General features: G+C 39.7%; 1 protein-coding gene across 1 annotated transcript in view; it reads right to left on the bottom strand.

The window, feature by feature from the left end:
- The window catches only part of LOC123240863, a 143,278-nt gene that overhangs the window by 35,626 nt on the left and 87,255 nt on the right, over nt 1–20,397 (bottom strand). The window contains exons 10-11 of the mRNA XM_044668576.1: nt 16,286–16,794; nt 14,941–16,201 (exon numbers count right to left, since the gene is read on the bottom strand). Coding sequence (XP_044524511.1) covers nt 14,941–16,201; nt 16,286–16,794 — 1,770 coding nt within the window. The remainder of the gene's footprint in view (nt 1–14,940; nt 16,202–16,285; nt 16,795–20,397) is intronic.

Genomic DNA, 20,397 nt, shown 5'->3' with positions numbered 1-20,397 from the left:
TTTTTTAAAAATCATAATAAACTCATAAATGTAAATTTAATATATATGTGTCAAATAGGAATTTAAGTTTAAGAAGCCTTCTCACATAATGAACCATCAGAGGAGTCATAACTTCATAGCTAAAAAGAATTCAGTTTCCCCTCATACTTTATGCAACAGCAGCTGATTCATCCTAGAAACTTTTTACATGTAACGAGTATAGGAAATACCTTCTGTGTCAGTTCAAACCTTATAAGGCTTTAGGAATGAAACTGTGGGAGAAATTTAGTAAGTGCTCACTCTGAGCCAAGACAGTCCCACCTCAGCCAGAGGTAAAAGTTAGCTACAGGAAGGATGGAAAGGCTTTAGCCCATTTGCCCCCAATAAGCAAGTATCTGGTTGTCCAAAAGGTCTACCCATTCATGAAGAATGGGGACGTGGTTCTGACGGTCAAAGTGCAGAGGTAAGTCAAGAGTTTTGTGGCAGTGCATCAGAGCCTGAGGGTCTTGCCAGGCAGGAAAATTAGGTCCTTTAAGGCATCAATTCTCACCAGACCCTACAACATACATCTAGATGGGATCTGAGCCTACCTGCCAGGAGAAGGAAGAGCTGGAGTGTGCATACCTGAGAAAATACACAGAAATGTAAAGCAAGTCTGAATCTTCTTTTGTCTCTTCTTTCACACATACACACAATCAGAGGATTCATTCATAATGGAGAGAAAAATCAACCACCTCTGATGTAGTTTAGTTATGCATGTATGCATTAAATATATTTTTATTCTTGTTTCACTCAAAAGTTCCCATTTGTTGAGATAATGAATAAATTTAGTTTATCTTTTGACATTTTCTTTTTTACCACATTGCCTGGCAAGAGTGAAATCTAACTTAACACATCATGGTTGTGGGCTCCTCACCAACCTTATAAACATGATGATCAAATCAAAAGTGGCTTTGTTTGTTGATCCTAAATGGCAAAGGCAGCCCATGGAGGTTCTTGAGAAGGAGACTGATATGGTCAGCTAAGGCCAGTATTTTATGAATTTGGAAGCTCTATGGAAGGGAAATATGAGAAGGCAGAGCCTAGATTCAGGGACACCAGTCAGAAGGTCTGCTGTTTAAGTCCAGGTGAGAAGAGAACCTTAGTGATGGCTTAATAAATACTTTCTGATTGGTGCAGGTGGAAGAAACATGCCAAGATCCAAGACCTTTGTTGGGATGCAGATGATTGCTATGAAGGAGTCACTCATGTGTCAGAAATAAAAACTGGACTTTTATGCCCCCTTTGAACTCTCTCCTCATAGGTATGATTCCCAGGGAGAACTGCTCAGCCCGACAGTCCCTGGAGTCCTCCATCTCCCTAAGCACCCGTTTCTGATAATAGAAGAAGATTTCTCTCTTCTTCTGTCCAACTCTTAAGAGATTCTTTCTGCTCTATTGTGTTTCAATGTAGCGTGGCATCTGGGCATTAAGAGCTGGTGGGATCATGACCACTTGCCAGGACTCCCATAATGAGGATTCCTAGTGTGATAAAGGATGGCCTTGAAGTCTCCTTCAGCTCTAAGGTTCTCAGATTCTCTGAATCAGATTCTACTTGGCCCCACAGGGCAGAACTGGGAGGCAAAGGTTGAAGGGAGCAGATCGCCAGGGATAAAGGGAGGTTGTATGTCAGGAATAAGGACTAAGACTCACAGTAAGAGTCTTCCTAGAAGACGACAGGCTGCCTTGGGTCATGGGGGAGGGTGGATCAGCGTATTGTACGGCCATTTGAGGGGACGATTGTTCAGATGCAGGTACATGGATGGCTACTGTGGGTTCTTTCCCTCTTTCAATGTCAGTGACCAGCTTCCAACTCATAATACCCTAATGTGTGCCGCTTGCTTAATTCAATTTTAGTGTACATGATGTCAAAGTAAGTGTTCTCTTCCTTAAATCAGAGCTGATTTCTACTTTACTGGAAGCCAGGAACAGCACACTGGAAAGAGCCTGAGATTTGGGAGTCAAGACGAGATAAAGAATGCCAGCTCTGCAACTTACTCCCTATGGGACAAAGGGGGGAATTCCTGTCCCCTTCCCAGACACCAACTTTCCCCATTGGTAAAACAAAAGGGAGTGAATAGATGATTCCTAAGGACCATAACAAATCTAAACCATTAACCTATGAATCTTAGCTTTACTCCCAACTTCATATCCCTGTCTACTTCACTGCAGACTCTCAGCATTACTTCTCTCTCAATTAGGAACAGATCAGACTAGATGACCTCTAAGGCCCCACAAAATTAGGAGGAGCTTCCTTTGGTTGGTTTTGGCTATGCTCTTAGTGTCAGCTCCAAGCTCAGACCCCATCAACTAAACCAATGAGAATTCCTAGGAAGGTCATTCCTTCCCCTGGTGCCTCTTTAACTCCTGATCCAAGAAATGAGCCTGCTACTTCTCTGTTATTATTTTTCTGAATTCCAGGTGTTAGAAGTTATACCCAGAGACTCCAGAATCTGAGCAATGTTAGCATTACAGTCTTGACTGCAGGCAGAGTGATGCAGCCATCCAGCCTGACAAGAAAGTTGAGAAGTCAGGGTACCTGGGACTTGAGCGAGAGACAGGCTTTAGACTTAGAACTCAGACCAATCTATGGGAACTGAGCTAAATTATGAATTTAATCCCCTTTCCCTTTGTAGGGACTAAGGTGATAATAGGGAGAGGGGGATTATGCCTCCTACATGTGGGAAGAGTAGATTTTGTATATGATTACTCCTTGTTCAAGTATTTCTTTGTAAGCAAATCTAACGATTAGTGGTTAAATGATAGAGGTAAAGGGAGACCACTTGCAACACTTTGGGAAATGTCATCAGTCGGGGCTGGAACCAATGGCAAAGTCTCACTAGCCCAAACCCCTTTAAGGGTTCTGGGAAGCCTTTGAGAGAGACATGAAATTTAACCTTCCTTGCCTTCCAGGAAGCAGTGGAGTAGGTAGCCAATGGTATACAAACATTAACCGGCTGGGAAATCAGACCTGATAAAAATGGTTATTTTGAATACTATTCAGAGATTTTGAACAGGTATTCAGAGATCTGAGGAACTTGTTTTGTTACTGAATTCATATGTGCCCATCAAAACTAGCCTGCTTGGCTGTATTTCCATCAGGACTTTTTTCTATTCTCTTCTATGCTTTAAAAAATGCTTCAATAGCTTATTCTTCTTTTCCAGAATGATTTGACACTTATTCCAGTGACTTAAAAAAGAGGGAGGGGGGCATGGAGGTAATCTAGTCTTTCTACCAGTCATGAGCCAAATGTCAGAGGAGTGAACTTCTGATCTCTTGTTATGAACACCACTTCATATTCCAGTATTCCCAGATGGTCCCACTCACTCTCTGTGCTTATGTCTTCATGCTTCTCCCTTGCTTAACTACTATGTTCAGTCAGGCCATATCTGAGTGCTCAAGATTATGACCGAGCACATAAATGCAGTTACTAGAGTTGTGAACTGATCCAACCACTCTGGAGAACTATTTGGAGCTATGCCCAAAGGGCTTTAAATTATACATACCCGTTGATCCAGCAATATGCTCTACTAGGTCTGTATGCCAAAGGGATAAAAAATAGAGGAAAAGGACCTATTGGTACAAAAATATTTTTAGCAGCTCTTTTTGTGATGGCAAAGAATTAGAAACTGAAGGGACATCCATCAATTGGGGAAGGGCTGAACAAGTTGAGGTTGTAATGGGATACTAACTACTGTGCTTTAAGAAATGATGAAAAGGATAATTTAAGAAAAACCTGGAAAGACCTACATGAACTGAAGCAAAGTGAAGTGAATAGAACCAGAATGTTGTACACAGTAACAGTAATACTATATGATGACCAACTGTAAATGACTTGGATATTCTTGGAAATACAGTAATCCAAGAAAATCCTCAAGGACTCAGGATGAAAATCATCATTAGCCTCCAGAAAAAGAACTGATGAAGTGTGAATGCAGACTAACATGTACTATATTTCACTTTATTCATTTACTTTTTTTTCATTCATTTGAGTTCTCTTTCACAGGATTACTAATATGGCAAGATGTTTTACACTATCACACATGTAAAATTTATGTCAGATTGCTTGCCATCTTAGGGAGGAAGGAGAGGCAGAAGGAAGAGGAAGAAAGAATGAAGGTTAAAAATTATTTTTTCATGTAATTGAGAAAAAAAATATTTTTAAAAAGATAATGACCTTGCTCCTCTCTAGCTTACTTTCTCAAAGCTCATAAAATAGGAGATGTTCATATTTTCTGTTAATGACTTTCAGACTAGGACTGAAATCATGGAGTCAACTCCACAAGAGAATATTCCAGAAGAAGAATCATCCCATGGAATCCAAACTGAAATTAAAAGACAAAAAGAGAATTTTGCTACTCCATTTTTGGGGAATGTGTAAAAGTAAAGAGTCTGAAAATGAGTTTGCAGGTAAAACAGGAAAGTGAGGTGAGAGAAATGAATCAACATAGGAGATTCAAAATGGAAACATACATATATATACACATGTGTGAATAAATGCTCAAAAATTACTATGTATCAGAAAATCCATATTTTTGGAAAGCCTTATAAATGTAGTGAGTATAGGGCAAGGATTCACTCAATTCAAGCCTTATTCAACATTGAAGTTATTAGTAAAATAGATTATTATTATTATTTATTCATGTCATGAATGTGGGAAAGCCTTCATTCAGAGCTCATGACTTGTTAAGCACTGGAGGACTCATACTACAGAGAAGTGTTGTACAAGTCATAAGAAATGGGTAAGCATTCCATTGAAAGTTCCAACTGATCACACATCAGGGGGCATATTCTAGAGAGAAACTTTATAGATGTCATGAATGTGGGAAAAGCATACTCAAAAGGCCAACCTAATTCTAGATAAGAAGACACATTCCTGGGCACATGAGCAACAAAATGGAAGATTAGATATTTTCTGCTTCCCACAACTTCTTCAACCTCTCTAAACCAGAAATTAGGCACAAAGAGAAGGCAATGTCAGCTCTCTCCATGGACTAGGACAAGGCCTTTCCACATTCAGCACATTTATAAGGCTTCTTTGTATTATGAATAGTGTCAGTTTGAGTTCTGAGGGAAGACTGTCCAAGGTTCATTACACTCACAGGGCTTGTCCTTCAGCATGAATCATTTGGTGTATAGTAAGATTTGAGGGCGGGTTGAAGACTGAACAGCATGTACTTCTTCTTGACAATGGGGGGAGGGGAGGGAATGTTGATAGTGAAAGGAGGGAGAAGGGAACAAGCATTTATAAAGCACCTTCAGGGAGGCAAGTGTTATTGTCATCCTCATTTTGCAACTGAGGAAATTGAGGCAAGCATGGGTTAAGTGACTTGCCCAAGGTCAAACAACTAGGAAGTGTCTGAGGCAGGATTTGTACCCAAGTTTTCCTGACTCCAGGCCCAGCTCTCTTTCCACTGCTCCACCAAACTTCATTTGAGTCACATTTGTAGGAATCTCAAACAAGAAAAAGATACCATAAATTATTGCCTACTTTAACAAGAATTTGGTGCCATTTTAGGAATCGAAGGGAATTGAAAAGTCATAAATTCAACTTCCTCATTTTAAAGCTAGGAAAATTAAGACAGAGAAAATTTGGGGGGTTGGCCTGGAGTCACACAACTAGAAAATCTTTGAGGCATGATTTGAACTCAAGAGCTTCCTGAATCTAGGTCGAGCACTCCAAACAGTATTCCACCTAGAGATTTACATATTTCTAAGCACTACATCAATGTCAACTGTTATTATTAACTTTATGACCATCAACAAATCAGTAAAACACACAGGAAAGATTAAAGTCTTACAGTATTGTGGTCTATAAACGATACATTAAATATTTTTCTCTTATTTTTTGCTTTTGGATTCTTTATAATCTAATAAATGGTAAATTTCCATAAAGGTGTTATTAAAGCTGAGAAATATGTATTAAAAAAAAAAAAACAACAAGCAACGAAGTCACTTCCATTCCTAGGGGCCACACTCCTAGAGAATCAATGGAGTTTCTAGTATGGATTTAATCAAAAGGAAATGGGAGTAGGAAGGATCTGGGTTCAAATAAGGTCTCAGACACTTCCTAGCTGTGTAACCCTGGGCAAATCACTTAACCTTGTTTGCCTAGACCAGGGGTCGGCAACCTTTTTGGCCGTGAGAGCCATAAACGCCACATTTTTTAAAATGTAATTTCGTAAGAGCCATACAGTGCTCCCAGTGCGCTCCTGTAACAGCGCCTGAAAAAAAATGGACTTTATGGCTCCTGCAGAAAGAGCCATATCTGGCCCTCCAAAGAGCCAGATATGGCTCAAGAGCCATATGTTGCCGACCCCTGAGCTAGACCTTGCCTTTCTTATCAGTTATTACTAAGACAAAAGATAAGGGTTGATGGGGGGGGGGGGGAGGGGGGTGATAATGCCGGGCAGTTTGGGTGCTTCCTTTTGAATAGAAGAAGGTATTTCTCTTAAAGTGAATCCTAGGGGACAGCTGGGTGGCTCAGTGGTTTGAGAGCCAGGCCTAAAGACAGGAGGTCCTGGGTTCAATCCTGCCTCAAACACTGACTAGCTGAGTGACCCTGGGCAAGTCACTTCACCCCCATTGCCTAGTCCTTACCACTCTTCTGCCTTAGAACCAACACACAGTATGGATTCTAAGATGGAAAGTAAGGGCTTTAAAAAAAAAAAGTGAATCCTACTCTAATCCCTTCAGGAGGCAGAAGTAGGAGTTTGCTCTCAGATGGGTCTTCCTGTACTTAAGATAGATGAAGAAAAGCTGGATGATTCAATGGATAAAGAGCTGAGACTAGAATCAGAAGGCCCGAGTTCAAATCAGTTGTAGACACTACCTTCTGATACTCAGGGCAAATTTCTTAAATCCCTGTCTGTCTTAGTTTCCTCAACTGTAAAATGGACATCATCATAGCACCTCCCTGCTAGGGCTGTATCTGCATGAGGTGATACTTATAATAAAGCCACGTGCCTGTTAAAGAGTTAGTTTTGAAAGTCTCATCCTGTTGCCTCCTCCTCCCATCCGGGCTCCTGCTCCCAAGTCAGAAAAGAGGAAGTACCAACCCAGTCCTCAATCTTTATAATTTTCTCTATGTTATTACTCTTCCTGTCTACATGATTACACAAGCATGGAATCACGTAGTTTGAAGACCCCTAAACTTCCACAGGAAGTTTAGATCCAGGACTTCAAAATTAGTTCAAAGACTCCCAAATTTCCAATATCACAAAGGGAATGCTGCCTCATGTCCCCAAAGAAGGGGTCTGAAGGCAACTGACTAGGGCTGAATCCACCTGGCCAATCAACAGACATGTAGTAAGCCCTGACTATGTGCCAGGCACTGTGCTAAGTACAAGGATACAAAAAGAGACAAAAAACAGTTCCTGCCCTCCAAGAGCTTCCAATCAAATGCCCCAGCAAAAACTCTGTGATACAAGCTTAAAAAACAACAAAGATGAAGAAGGCCAATTGAATGAGCTAGTAGCAGTAAGATTTAGATTTCAATAGATCACCCAAGAAAACATAGTCTAACATTTGGGGGTAGTCCATGGACAGGAAGATCCAGCTTTCTGGGTTCAAATCTTGCCTCAAACACTGACTAGCTAGGTGATCCGGGGCAAGTCACTTAACCTCAGTTACCTGATTTGTAACAATGAAATAAGCTAGAGAAGGAAATGGCAAACCACTCCAGTTATCTCTGCCAAGAAAATCCTGAATGGGGTCACCAAGTGTCAAACACAACTCAACAACAACAAATCTTACATTTTAGATTCTTTCCAAATATTCCTGCCCCAGTAGAATTTTTACTGTGCTCAAACTATGCTTTCTGTTAACATTTTCCAACTACTCAGCCAGTGGTCCTGCTTGCCAAACCCAAATGGACTCTTTGGCAAAGCAGAGTGTCCACATTTAAATATTTATGGTAGTCACTAAGGAGAGGCAGTCTCTTGTTTATCCAGACAGAAATTTATAATAAATAATTGCCCAAATTAATGAATCAATCACAGGACTCTCATTTGGAGGATCAAGTCCATTAATGCTACAAAGGAGACACACTCTAGATATTATTCCATTATGAGAAGACCAATACAACAACTTCCAATATCATAATGTAAGAAAAAGATAAGTTGATCTTAACATAAAAGTCTTATGGATTTAAAAAAGAATCATCCAGGGGGAAGCTGGGTAGTTCAGTGTATTGAGAACCAGGCCTAGAGACAGGAAGTCCTAGGTTCAAATCTGACCTCAGACACTTCCCAGTTGTGTGACCCTGGGCAAGTCACTTGACCCCCATTGCCTACCCTTACCACTCTTCTGCCTTGAAGCCAATACAAAGTATTGACTCCAAGACGAAGGTGAGGGTTTAAAAAAAATTAAAAAAAGAAAAAAAAGAAAGAAAGTCATACAATATAAGTGTAAAAAAAAAAGTAGTAGATGAATGGCATTTTTCCAGATGGACTTGGAGATCCATTCAGTGGGAGTGAAGTAAATGAACTGGTTACCAAATAACACCACTTAACAGATCTCCAAATCAGCTTGGAAAAACCATGCCGTTCCATTTTGTGCAACTGATACAAGTTATATGCAGAGACCAGTCCGGAGGAGCTTTCTTTTTAGCTCTCCCAAATAGAAAGGAGTGGCAGCAACAGTTACCATTCAGAGCACAGATCACCCATCCTATATCCCAGGCAATCTGGTACCCAATGCTAAGAGGATGAGGAAAGTTTTTTCATTTCCAGGGTTCATAGGATTAGACACAATTTCCTTTGCTAAAGATGCTTACAGATTTGCACTATCTGAAATTGGCTTGGTTTCAGCACAGTAGGTGCTGAACACCTTTAACAAGATGAGGAGGCTTGCCATATAGCTTTTCCTTTTTTGCATTCTTCTAGGAGTCAGTTGGTAAATTCCTTTTATGTTCTTTCTGCCCTCTTTAATAGATTAGGGCAGCTTTTTATTTATGAGTTTTTAACATTGCCCAGGCTTATTTTCTTAATCTTGGTTTTCAGGGAATCCAGTGGCTCAATCTCTCTTTGACTTAATTTCCAAATCAACTGCTTTTGCTAGCACATCTTACATTTTCTCCTATTATTGTAGTTTTGAAATTTTTGTTCTAATTTTTTTTACTGTCATGGGATCACTGATTTCTATTTGGTCCATTCTAGTCAGGGATTCCACTTCTTAAATCTGATTTACTACATTCCCCTTGAGGCAATTTATTTGCCTTCTAATTCTTTCCTCAAGAAATTTTTTTCATTTTTTCTAGGTATCCATGTTATCTTTGAGAAAAATCCATATTTTCCTTGGAGTCTCTGATCACAGCTTGTATGGCAATAATTGTTTATCTTTGGGGTATTTTAAAAAATAATCATTTTACTATCTTCAGTTTTTGAACTGGAACTTTGTCCCAGAGTTTGCTTTCACCTCCCTTCTCTTGCCCTTTTATGTGAGATGGTCAGTCCTGACTGGTCTTACCTTGGGTTCACTGAATTCAAGGCTAGATCCCACTAACTAATCACCCCTATGTCAATGATTCTCAGATTTATTTGTTCAGCCCTATATTCTCACCTCTCTAATTGCCCATTGGACATGCTGAATTGGATGTACCATAGACCTCTTAACCTCAACATGTCCAAACTTGAACTCAAACTTTATTATCTTTTCTTCAAACTCTCCCCCTTCTTTCTAAATTTTCACTGTTGTTGGTGCTACCATTCTTCCAGATATCCAGAAGTAGGAAAGATAGGAGATAGCTAGTTAGAATAGCAGGTTCAAGAGACACTGACTTTAAGGATGGGGACAACAAGAGTGAGTAATATAAGCATCAGAAGAGTCGGTACATCAGAAAAGATTGAAGATTTGAGGGAGAGTGGGGTGACAGTGATATCAATAGGATGGGAAATTGATCCAGCAATATTACTAGTAGGTCTGTATTCCAAAGGGATTAAAGATAGGAGGAAAGGACCTACTTGTACAAAAATATTTCTAGCTGCTCTTTTTATGGTGGCAAAGAACTGGAAACTTAAAGGAATATCCATATAAGTCTACTTCAAAAGAATGGAAACTGACCTGGGGAATAAGGCAGAGGCTGTAACAATGGCTATTGGCTTCCTTTTAGGTAGTCTGAGACCACAAGGTATTCTGTTATTCTAGTTCTTTCCTAGTGCTTGACTTGCAACCTAATCCACCAATCCCACTTTACAGATGAGAAAAAAGCATTAGAGGTGAAGGAATTTCCCTACTGGCACATAGCTAGTACATGCAAGAGAGATGGAATTCAAACTCAGGAGTTCCACTGGGACATTCTTTTTCATTTCTATTTGTATTTTGATTTTGATTTTAATATCTTTATTTTGAAACTAGGTCTCCTTATCTTGCCCAGTATGAAGTCCTCATGGGTGAGATCTGAATATTAATTGGCAACAAAGACTGAATTTGCTTCATTTTGCCAAGCTAGGCTGGTTTATCCCTCCTTAGGAAGCCCTCTGCTCTGTGGGGCTCATCTTGTTTGTGCTGGACTTAAAAGTGTATACACCAGACAAGTGTTAGCTCTATTGAGGCCTAGAACTCCAACAATGCCCCAGCCACAGCCCACCACAAGAGCAGGGAACGTAGTTACGAGTCATCAAGCCTGGCTTTCATTTTATTTTTATTGTAAGATCTAAATTAGCTCATTGAAGACAAGGACCATCTTTTACTTCTCTCTGTATCTTCAGCACTTAGCACAGTGCCTGGCACATAGTAGGTGCTTAAAAAATATTTACTAATATATATTTTATCACATCTTTAAATTTTATTACACGTTTCACAAATACAATAATTTCAAAATACAAATGCTGTCCATTTTAAAGGCATCCATATTCACTTTTTTTCAAGAAATGAAATCTTTTCAGTATACATGATTAGTAGTGCTACCCCATCAAGACCAAGACAGTGAATTGAAATACATTTTTTAAAGTAATAAAATAAAGAATGCCTTCTTTGGCAGTGTGGTTCATTGTCTGAATTTGAATTCAGAGCAATACCACTATAGGACAATAAATTATATTGAAATAAATGTTGCATATCAGAGCACAAACATCCTTTGTTTTTTATACAGAAAACAAAGTCTTAATTAGATAGCTAAATACATAGGCAAAATCAATTCCCACATTGGCCACAACCAAAAACATAGGCCTCTTTCTGAACCATATGTTCATCACCTCTCTGCTAAGATCTGAATAGTGTATTCTTCATTCTTCTGGATTGGTGGTTTATCACTGCACTGATCAGTTTGAAAGTCTGCCAAAGTTGTTTCTCTGAAGGATGCTAGCATTATATAAATGGATCTCCTAGCTTCATTGACTTTTTTCTCCATCAGTCACAGAAGTCTTCCTATTTTTCTTTAAAAGATTCCATTTTGCTATTTCTTATGACACAATAATATTGGTTACATTCACATATGGCAATTGATTTTAGCCATTCTCCAATGGGAAGCCATTCTTAGTTTCTTGCTTTTCCTGCCACAAAATGAACTAATATAAACAAGTTGGTCCATTAAAAGCTCTTTTTGATTTATTTTGGATATGTTTGGCCTATTAGGTGACATTATTCATCTACATGAGTCACCTCTCTATGGAGATGAAGAAGGCAATTGCCACAACTGAGTGGTATTCTCAGTAACTATATCCATGTTGAATATTTTTTCCATGCAATGGATAAGCAAATGAGTTCTGGTAAGTCCGATTTTTTATGTGATTCTTTCAGCAATCCCAGACACATGTCAAGCCTTGTGTATTAAACTGGCATCATATTTTATTTGGGGGATTGATAGTGATCTCAAGGCCCCCCAGGTAAACCCATTTCTCATTGAACAGACATTGATATGTTGAGGCTGTATTTTAAGACCTTGATCAATGGCCTATTTGAAACTGTTTAGCACAAGAGATTGGGGGATAAGTCGAATAAATAAACATTTAGTGAATAGTTGTTCTGTGCCAGGCAGTGTGCTAAGCACTAGGTATGCAAAGAAAGAAAATAAATAAGCAGTTCCTCCTCAAGGAACCCCAGTGTAATGAGAGAAGATGAGATCCACTGAGGGGCTGATAGTTGGAAGTGGAGCAGGAAGGTTACCTGGCTGGAGGGATACTGAGGCCTTGACCCCAGGCCCCTCTAGAAACACAGAATTTGGGACTACTGATCAGCTATCACAGTTGAAGAGCCACCAGGGCAGTAACATCTTGCTCTGGGGCACTAGCATTGGGTATCAGAGGCCTTGTCAGGGGTGCAGTAGGCAGAACCATTCTGGCCCAGGAGGGCATTGCTGGGCCTCAGCATTCAGACAGTGCTCTCTGCAGTATTCCTGCCTCAGCACAGGTGGTCAGGAAAGCATTAGGAGGGGATCAGAGAGTCATTGACAACATCAGCTACAATGCTCAGAACTCCAAAGCAGCCACAGTGGCAGTGGACAGAGGCAGGGGACCCAGGGACCACAGTTGGCAGGAGGTAGTGCCCTGATGAGAGTGGGCAGTAGAGTGAACACCAGGGACAGTGGGAGCTGAATATACCATAGGCCTCAGTGGCATAGGCCCCAATGGGTTGGGACATGGACAAAGGCAATCAGTGTAACTGATTAATATAAGCTAAAAATGTTTAGGGCCTCTTCAGATTGCAATGGATACTACCTTATAGACATTAGGCCCAAGAAGCTCTAAATACCAGGGGACAGGGGGATTGGGGGGGAGATTGTGTTGTTGAGAGGTAGCTTGGTCTCAGGAAATGAGGGAGATGGGTGAGACCCCATAGAAGACAGGGGATATTGGCTCAGAGGGGTCCATAAAGGCAATAATTTAGCATTTCTAGGCCTTTAGCCTGCCTGCAACCTTTTCCATTCTGACCCTTGAACTCACAACCCTACCTCCCCATTTGCTATTTGGGAAAACAATCACTCAGATCAATGTAAGGACTTGGATTCCATAGCAATGGAAGGTTAAATGTGATTTCATTTTCTTTTGACAAAATAAGAAAATGTCTACAGCCAAATTGAGTAATTACCCTAAAGCAAAATGTTTTCAATTATCTCATTAAAAGAAAATTAATTATATAATGGTTCAAGAAAGATAAAATAATATGTTACTTGCAGGAAAAATATTTAATATGGAAATACACAGCTAGACTAAATGACAGGTAGTTTTAATCTCCATTGGGATTTCTCTGATTGAGAAGAAGTTGGTAGCCCAATGGATAGAGCACTGGCAGGGAGTGATGAACTCAGTTCAAATCTGACCTCACACATTTCTAGCTTTGTGATGTTGGGTAAGTCTCTATTTGCCTCAGTTTCCTCAAATGTAAAAAGAGGACCATATTATTACCTACTTTGAAGGATTGTTATGAGGATCCAAAGAGAGTATCTTTGACCAGTACTTAGCCCACTACTTGATACATAACAGACTCTTCATAAGTGCTTAATTACCCTTTCCCAACAACTTTATGTTAAGTAAGGTTTTTATGTGGGAAAGGTTTGAGACATTTGTTACATTTCTGTGAAGTTGCTCCAGAAGAAGTCCTGATTTTCTTTCTGCATACAAACAGCCCAGGAGACTATCTGATTGGACCAAGAAGCCCTTAGTATCACTGATGACCAGGACCCACTTTACTCTTTCCTGAAAACCAAATCCTATCCCTATCTTTTTGCCAAAGGCTCCTTCCAACTTCTTTCTACTGGCAAGGCCTAAAACCTCATCCTCTTTCTACTGGCAAGGCCTGAAACCTCATCCCCTTCTGTTCAGAGAGAATTCAGCTCCCTACCTGCACTTGGACTCTGATTCAAACTCCCCAATTACTGAGGGTGGTAGGCAGTTGGGGGGGAGGGGGGAATCAATACCCAGATGCATGTCAGGACCACTGGGCCTTCCCATTGGCCTGAAAACTGAACCCTTAAGACTTCTGGACCCTTCAATCCACCCTGAACCAGCACTCTTCTACATCTGGTATATTCATTCATTACTGTACAGGCTCCCTGTGAGGAGGGACTGTCAAAGTCAGCTCAATCTAGTTTTCACTTGTTCATGATGATTATAATTTTAAAGACTGGACTGGCCTACTATACCAGACTTGCCTTACTCAGTATATCTGAAATGTGGCCCAATAGATTAATCTGATCTTAGGAAAAAATGGGCTCAAATCTAGACTCAGATAATGTGACTCTAGGCAAGTCACTCAGGTTTCTCATCTGGAAACTTGCAATACTAACAACTACTCCCTAACTTACAAGGTTATTGTGAGGATCCAATGAGATAAGCTAGCTATGGAAGGTGCTTTGTAAACCTTAAAGGCCATAGAGAAATGTTAGCTCTCAGCATTTGGCTTCTTTTCAGTATGAACTATCTGATGGTGACCAAAGTGTAAGGAGTTGAATGCTATCCCTTTCTTCTTGGCTTTTTTAAGTGTACTAACTAGTAAGATTTCTCTGATGGGGAATGACACAGAAAATGTCCCACATTTACTATGATGATATATATGGCTTCGAAGCAGTATGTATCCTTTAGCCTTTTTAAAAAAAACATTTATCTTTTGTCTTAGAATTAATCTTAAGTAAGAAGAATAGCAAGGGCTAGACAATAGGGATTAAATGACTTGCTCAGGGTTATACAGCTAAGAAAATCTGAACCTGGGTTCTCCTGACTCCAGGTCTGGTGCTCTATCCACTGTGCTGCCTAACTACCCCCAATAATTTAGTTTTTAACAAGATCTGGAACTATGAATGAAGGCTTGACCACTTTCATTTGCTAAGAGTTCTGTGAAGTATGAATCATTTGGTGTTCAGTAAGCTGGAAAATACTAACTCAAGGTTTTATACATTGATTCTACTCAAAAGACTTTGTTCCAGTATGCATCCTTAGATATATATTAGGAGCTGATCGGAATAAAGGATTTCATTATGATGTTAATGTGTTTCTCCAGTGTGAGTCTTCTGATGTCTAAGAAGGACTGACTTCTGAGTAAATGCTTTCCCACATTCCTTACATTTATAAGACTTTTCTCTAGTATGAATACGCTGGTGCTGGAAAACACCTGAGAACCTTTTGAATGCTTTCCCACATTCATTACATTTATATGGTTTTCCTCCAGAATGGACCTTTCTATGCTTAATAAGGTTTGAGTCATGATTGAAGCCTTTACCACATTCCTTACATTTATAAGGCTTCTCTCCAGTATGTGTATTCAGATGTTTTTTTAAGTGGAACCTCTGAGTGAAGGCTTTCCCACATTCCTTACAATTATAAGGCTTCTCTCCAGTATGAATCTTTTGATGTCGAATAAGGTTTGAGCTCTGTTTAAAAGCTTTCCCACACACATTACATTTATAAGGATTCTCTCCAGTATGAATCCTCTGGTGCTTAACAAGGCCTGAGCCATGACTAAAGGATTTCCCACATTCATTACATGAATATGGTTTCTCTCCAGTATGAACCATCTGATGTACAATTAAGTTTAAGTTCCTAGTGAAGGCTTTCCCACACTCATTACAGGTATAAGGCTTCTCCCCAGTGTGAATCCTCTGATGTACAATAAGAGCTGAACTCTCAATGAAGCCTTTCCCACATTCATTACATTTATAAGGCTTCTCTCCAGTATGAACCATTTGATGAGCAATAAGACTTGAGCTCAGAATAAAGGCTCTCCCACAATCATTACATTTATAAGGCTTGTCCCCACTGTGGATCCTCTGGTGTTTAACAAGGACTGAGCTCTGACTGAAGGCTTTCCCACATTCCTTACATTTATAAGGCTTCTCACCAGTATGGATCCTCTGGTGCCTAACAAGGTCTGAGATATGACTGAAACTTTTCCCACATTCATTACATTTATGAGGCTTTTCTCCAGTATGAATCATTTGATGTGAAATAAGATTTGAACTCTGCCTGAAAGCTTTCCCACAGTCATTGCATTTATAAGGCTTCTCTCCAGTATGGATCCTCTGGTGTTTGACAAGGGCTGAGCTCTGACTGAAGGCTTTCCCACATTCATTACATTTATATGGTTTCCCTCCTGTATGAATCCTTCGGTGCTTAATAAGGTTTGAACCATGACTGAAGCCTTTCCCACATTCTTTACATTTATGAGGCTTCTCTCCAGTATGTGTATTCAAATGTTGGGTAAGGTGGGATCTTTGAGTGAAGTCTTTCCCACATTCATCACATTTATAAGGCTTCTCTCTTTTATGAATCTGTTGATGTAAAACCAGGCTTGTGTTTTGAGGAAAGGTTTTTCCACATTCCTTGCATTTATAAACTTTCACTCTAGTATGGATCTTCTGATGTTGAGTAAGCTTTGAGAACTGAGGGAAGCCTTTCCCACACTCATTACATTTATAAGGCTTGTCTCCAGTGTGAATCATTTGATGTGCAGTAAGACTTGAACTCCGAATAAAGGCTTTCCCACATTCCTTACACTGATAAGGTTTCTCTCCACTGTGGATCCTCTGGTGCTTAACAACATCTGAGCTTTGACTGAAGGCTCTCCCACACTCATCACATTTATAAGGCTTCTCTCCAGTATGGATTCTCTGGTGCCTAACAACATCTGAGCTCTGAGTGAAGGCTTTCCCACATTCATTACATTTAAAAGGCTTCTCTCCGGTATGAATCTTCTGATGCTTGACAAGGCCTGAATTGTAAATGAAGGCTTTCCCACATTCATCACATTTATATGGCTTCTCTCCAGTATGCATCCTTTGATGAAGAAGAAGGACTGAGTTTTGAGTAAATGTTTTCCCACATTCATTACATTTATAAACCTTCACTTTAGCATGGATCTTCTGATGCTGAGTAAGCTTTGCAAATCGAGAGAAGGTTTTCCCGCATTCATTACATTTATAAACCTTCACTTTAGCATGGATCTTCTGATGCTGAGTAAGCTTTGCAAATCGAGAGAAGGTTTTCCCACATTCATTACATTTATAAACCTTCACTTTAGCATGGATCTTCTGGTGCTGAGTAAGCTTTGCAAATCGAGAGAAGGTTTTCCCACATTCATTACATTTATAAGGTTTGTTTCCTGGGTGAATCCTCTGGTGCTTAACCAAGTCTGAGCCATGACTGAAGGATTTCCCACATTCTTTACATTTATAACATTTCTTTCCAGTTGGCATCTTCTGATGTTTAATCATTTTTCTTACCTCACTCTCCTGCTTTACTGGCTGCTGCTTTACCAGGCTCTCACTTTCCCCATATTCCCCAAGTGGAGAAGAGCAAAAGTCAGCCCCTTTGAGTCTTTCAACTTTCACCAATGGGGATGATTCTTCACCTATTCTGATCTCCTTTGGAGTTGCCTCTTTGTTTTTAGTCCGAGGCTCCAAGTCTGAAAGAGATTGATAGAAAGTTTGAATGTCCCCAGTTATCAGAACTGGGAGAAAGGAAATTGGGAGTGGGATAATGCAAATGTACATCATACCCAGATGCAAGAGCCACATTGTACTGAGTATCATCAAACCAGGACTGACTATCTGTGGAGCCAATGAGCAAAGGCAAAGGAAAGCCAGTAAGGTGGGAATGAGGCTGATGTTTTGTAAGATAAGCTCAGAGAATGAAGAATATCAGGTAGTCAGTGTTGAATGGGAAGTGTTCCAAACTCTAGATGAGAATACTGCTAACAAAGAAGTGAAGACAGCTAGGTGACACAGTGGGCCTGCAGTCAGGGAGACATTTTCCTGAGCTCAAATCTGGGCTCAGATATTTACTAGCTATGTGACCCTGGTGAAGTCACTTTACTCTGCCTCAGTTCTTCATCTTTAAGAATAGCTGGAGAAGGCAATGGCCAACCAATTCAGTTTCTTTGCCAAGAAACCTCCAAATTGAGTCATGAGGAGTCTGACATGAAGCAACTGAACAAAACAAGCAAAGGAATAAGGGGCAAAGAATGGAGAAAAACAATCAGAAGATCAAAGATATGAGGAAACCATTTAGAGTCAGTCCAAGTCATCACCTCAGCATTAAGAGCCTAACATGAAACTAAGAACAGTCATTGACATTGTGTTATAGAAGGAGTTTACCCTTGATTTAGAAATAAAATCCCAGCTCTATTAACCTCTTTGGGATGGTGGAAAAATAGCTTGAACTTTTTTGACTTTTAGATTTCCTTAACTGAAAAAAGAGAATATTTGGAAGAAGATCCCTATTTCTCTGCCTTTGGGACCCAAGTGTCCTAATTCATCAGCATCCTAATATGAGGCATGATTAGGAGGCTGGACATTTTGCCCAGTGCTTTCTATACATCCCATCATTGAATCTTCATAAACTACTAAGAGGAAGCTACTAAAGGGCATGTTATTTCTATTTTACAGATGAGCAAATGAGGTTCACAGAGTGTCTTGTCCAGGGTCAACAGTGAAGTGACTAAGAGCTCACACTCAGGTGATGCTTTCAGTGCCCAAATCACTTTCCTCAGACCATTCCTGGGTTTAAGATGGTCATTAGAATCCTTCCTAATTTCCTTCCTTTCTATAACCTGGTCCTCATTTTCCCTCAATTATTTCTGGTTCTTTGGATATCAAAGAGACCGAAGTATGGCAATAGGGTCCCAGGGAAAATATGGCATGGTCCAAGTGACAGGGATCATGCTTTCTTTGGGGGTTCTCTAAGGATCATTCTTGTTCTGCAGCCATTCCAGCAATGTCCATGTGCTTTGAAGTATAGGTCAGGGTAATGAGGATGACCAACCTCACTTTATAGAGGGCAGGATGCCTACTGGGGCACTGAGAGAGAGTACAGAGAAAAAAAAGAGAAGAGAAAACAAGATATATATCTAAGGGACACCATGCCAGTAAGTTGTCATGACATTGATGACAGACAAGGTTTATTCTTTCAAAAGACTGAGGAGCAGTGTGCTATATGTAGGAAGAGAACCAAGAGAGAATCATGTCACAAAACCAGAGAAAGGTAGGAAGAAGAGTAAACTCAACTATGGCAAGTCCTTCAGGGAAGTCAAGTCAAATCAGTTGTCAGCTAAAAGATCATTGGTAACTTTGGAGCATGTAGTCTCATTTAGACATAGAGCTCTCAAGCCAGACTATAGAAGTTTTGAAGGGACCTCAGGTGCTATCAAATCTAGCCCTTACAGAAAAAGACCCGGCACTGTATGTGGCAAACCAGTCTCTAAAAAGACCTCTGAGGAGGGAGACCTTGAATGGGGGAAGATCCTACCAACTTTTAAGAAGCCCATTCTACTTAGAAACACTGAAGCCATTAGGGGATCTCTTACTATTCCTTTCTTCAGTTTTCTTGGGTACCAATTCCTAGTTAGCATTTCTAGTCTATCATTTCCTGTGTAAAAATCATTCTCATTGTCTCTGAAACAGAAGGAAAATGAGAATTAAGCTCTCTACCTTCCCTTGATTTTCACCTCTCATCATCCCAACCATGCCAAAAAGAGGGTCCAGTGATTCCAAAAGTGGGCGCTACCGCCCCCTGGTTGGTGCTACAGCGATCCAGGGGGGCGGTGATGGCCACACTTTTTTTGTATTACATTCTATTCTGAGTTCAATAAATAGTTTCATAATTTCCAGGGCGCTAAGTAATATTTTTTCTGGAAAGGGGGCGGTAGGCCAAAAAAGTTTGGGAACTACTGAGTCTTAGACCCTCTTTGAGTCTCTTTTCCCTTCACAATAGAGATAAAGAAACAACCTCCCAAAAAATGTGTTGCCCTTTACTTCTCTCGGTAACTTCAGCTTATCCTGAGCCACAGAATTCTCTATGCTATTTTTCCAATTTAATTTTATTAGTGAAATTAAAATCAACTTAAAATTAATTTGTGAAATTAAATTTACTTTCAAAGGTTATATTCCATGAGGTATTGTACTTGAGGTACAATCATAAAACAATCCCCTCATATTTGACATACTGTTCACAGACTCAAGCTAATCCCATTTCACAATTTAATCCAATCAAAACTTTAATATAACTGTTCACAAAGTAGTTTATGATTTGTTTACTGACTAATTCAGAAAACAATGAGAAAAGACATGAATAAAGAAAATACTATGTAAACTATACAATTCTTACAACCACATAAAAGCTATGAAAGCACTTTAAAAAGTCAAAGAGAACTTTACAAATGTAAGGAAGAAACAGCAGAAACAAAACCAATTTCCTTATAAAAATAAATCTTGAACGAATTGTTTCTATACAAAATTCTGCTTTTGAGTTTTTTATTTCTTTTGCTCTTCAATAGGAAGGTACCCACTGCTCTACAATATAAGCTCCTATGCCTCTTAGACAACTCTTATTACAACCTAAAGTAGAATTGCTATTTGTGGATAACAATCCTATTTAAATGACCATGATTTCACATTCCATTAGTAAAAGTCACTGGAGGGTTATTCAACTGAGAAGGAAGGGACCCAGTACA

Source organism: Gracilinanus agilis, chromosome 3, assembly GCF_016433145.1.
Source record: "Gracilinanus agilis isolate LMUSP501 chromosome 3, AgileGrace, whole genome shotgun sequence".
Taxonomy (NCBI): Eukaryota; Metazoa; Chordata; class Mammalia; order Didelphimorphia; family Didelphidae; genus Gracilinanus; species Gracilinanus agilis.
Note: the sequence above shows the minus strand (reverse complement) of the source record. Positions and strands in the feature narration are given on the sequence as shown.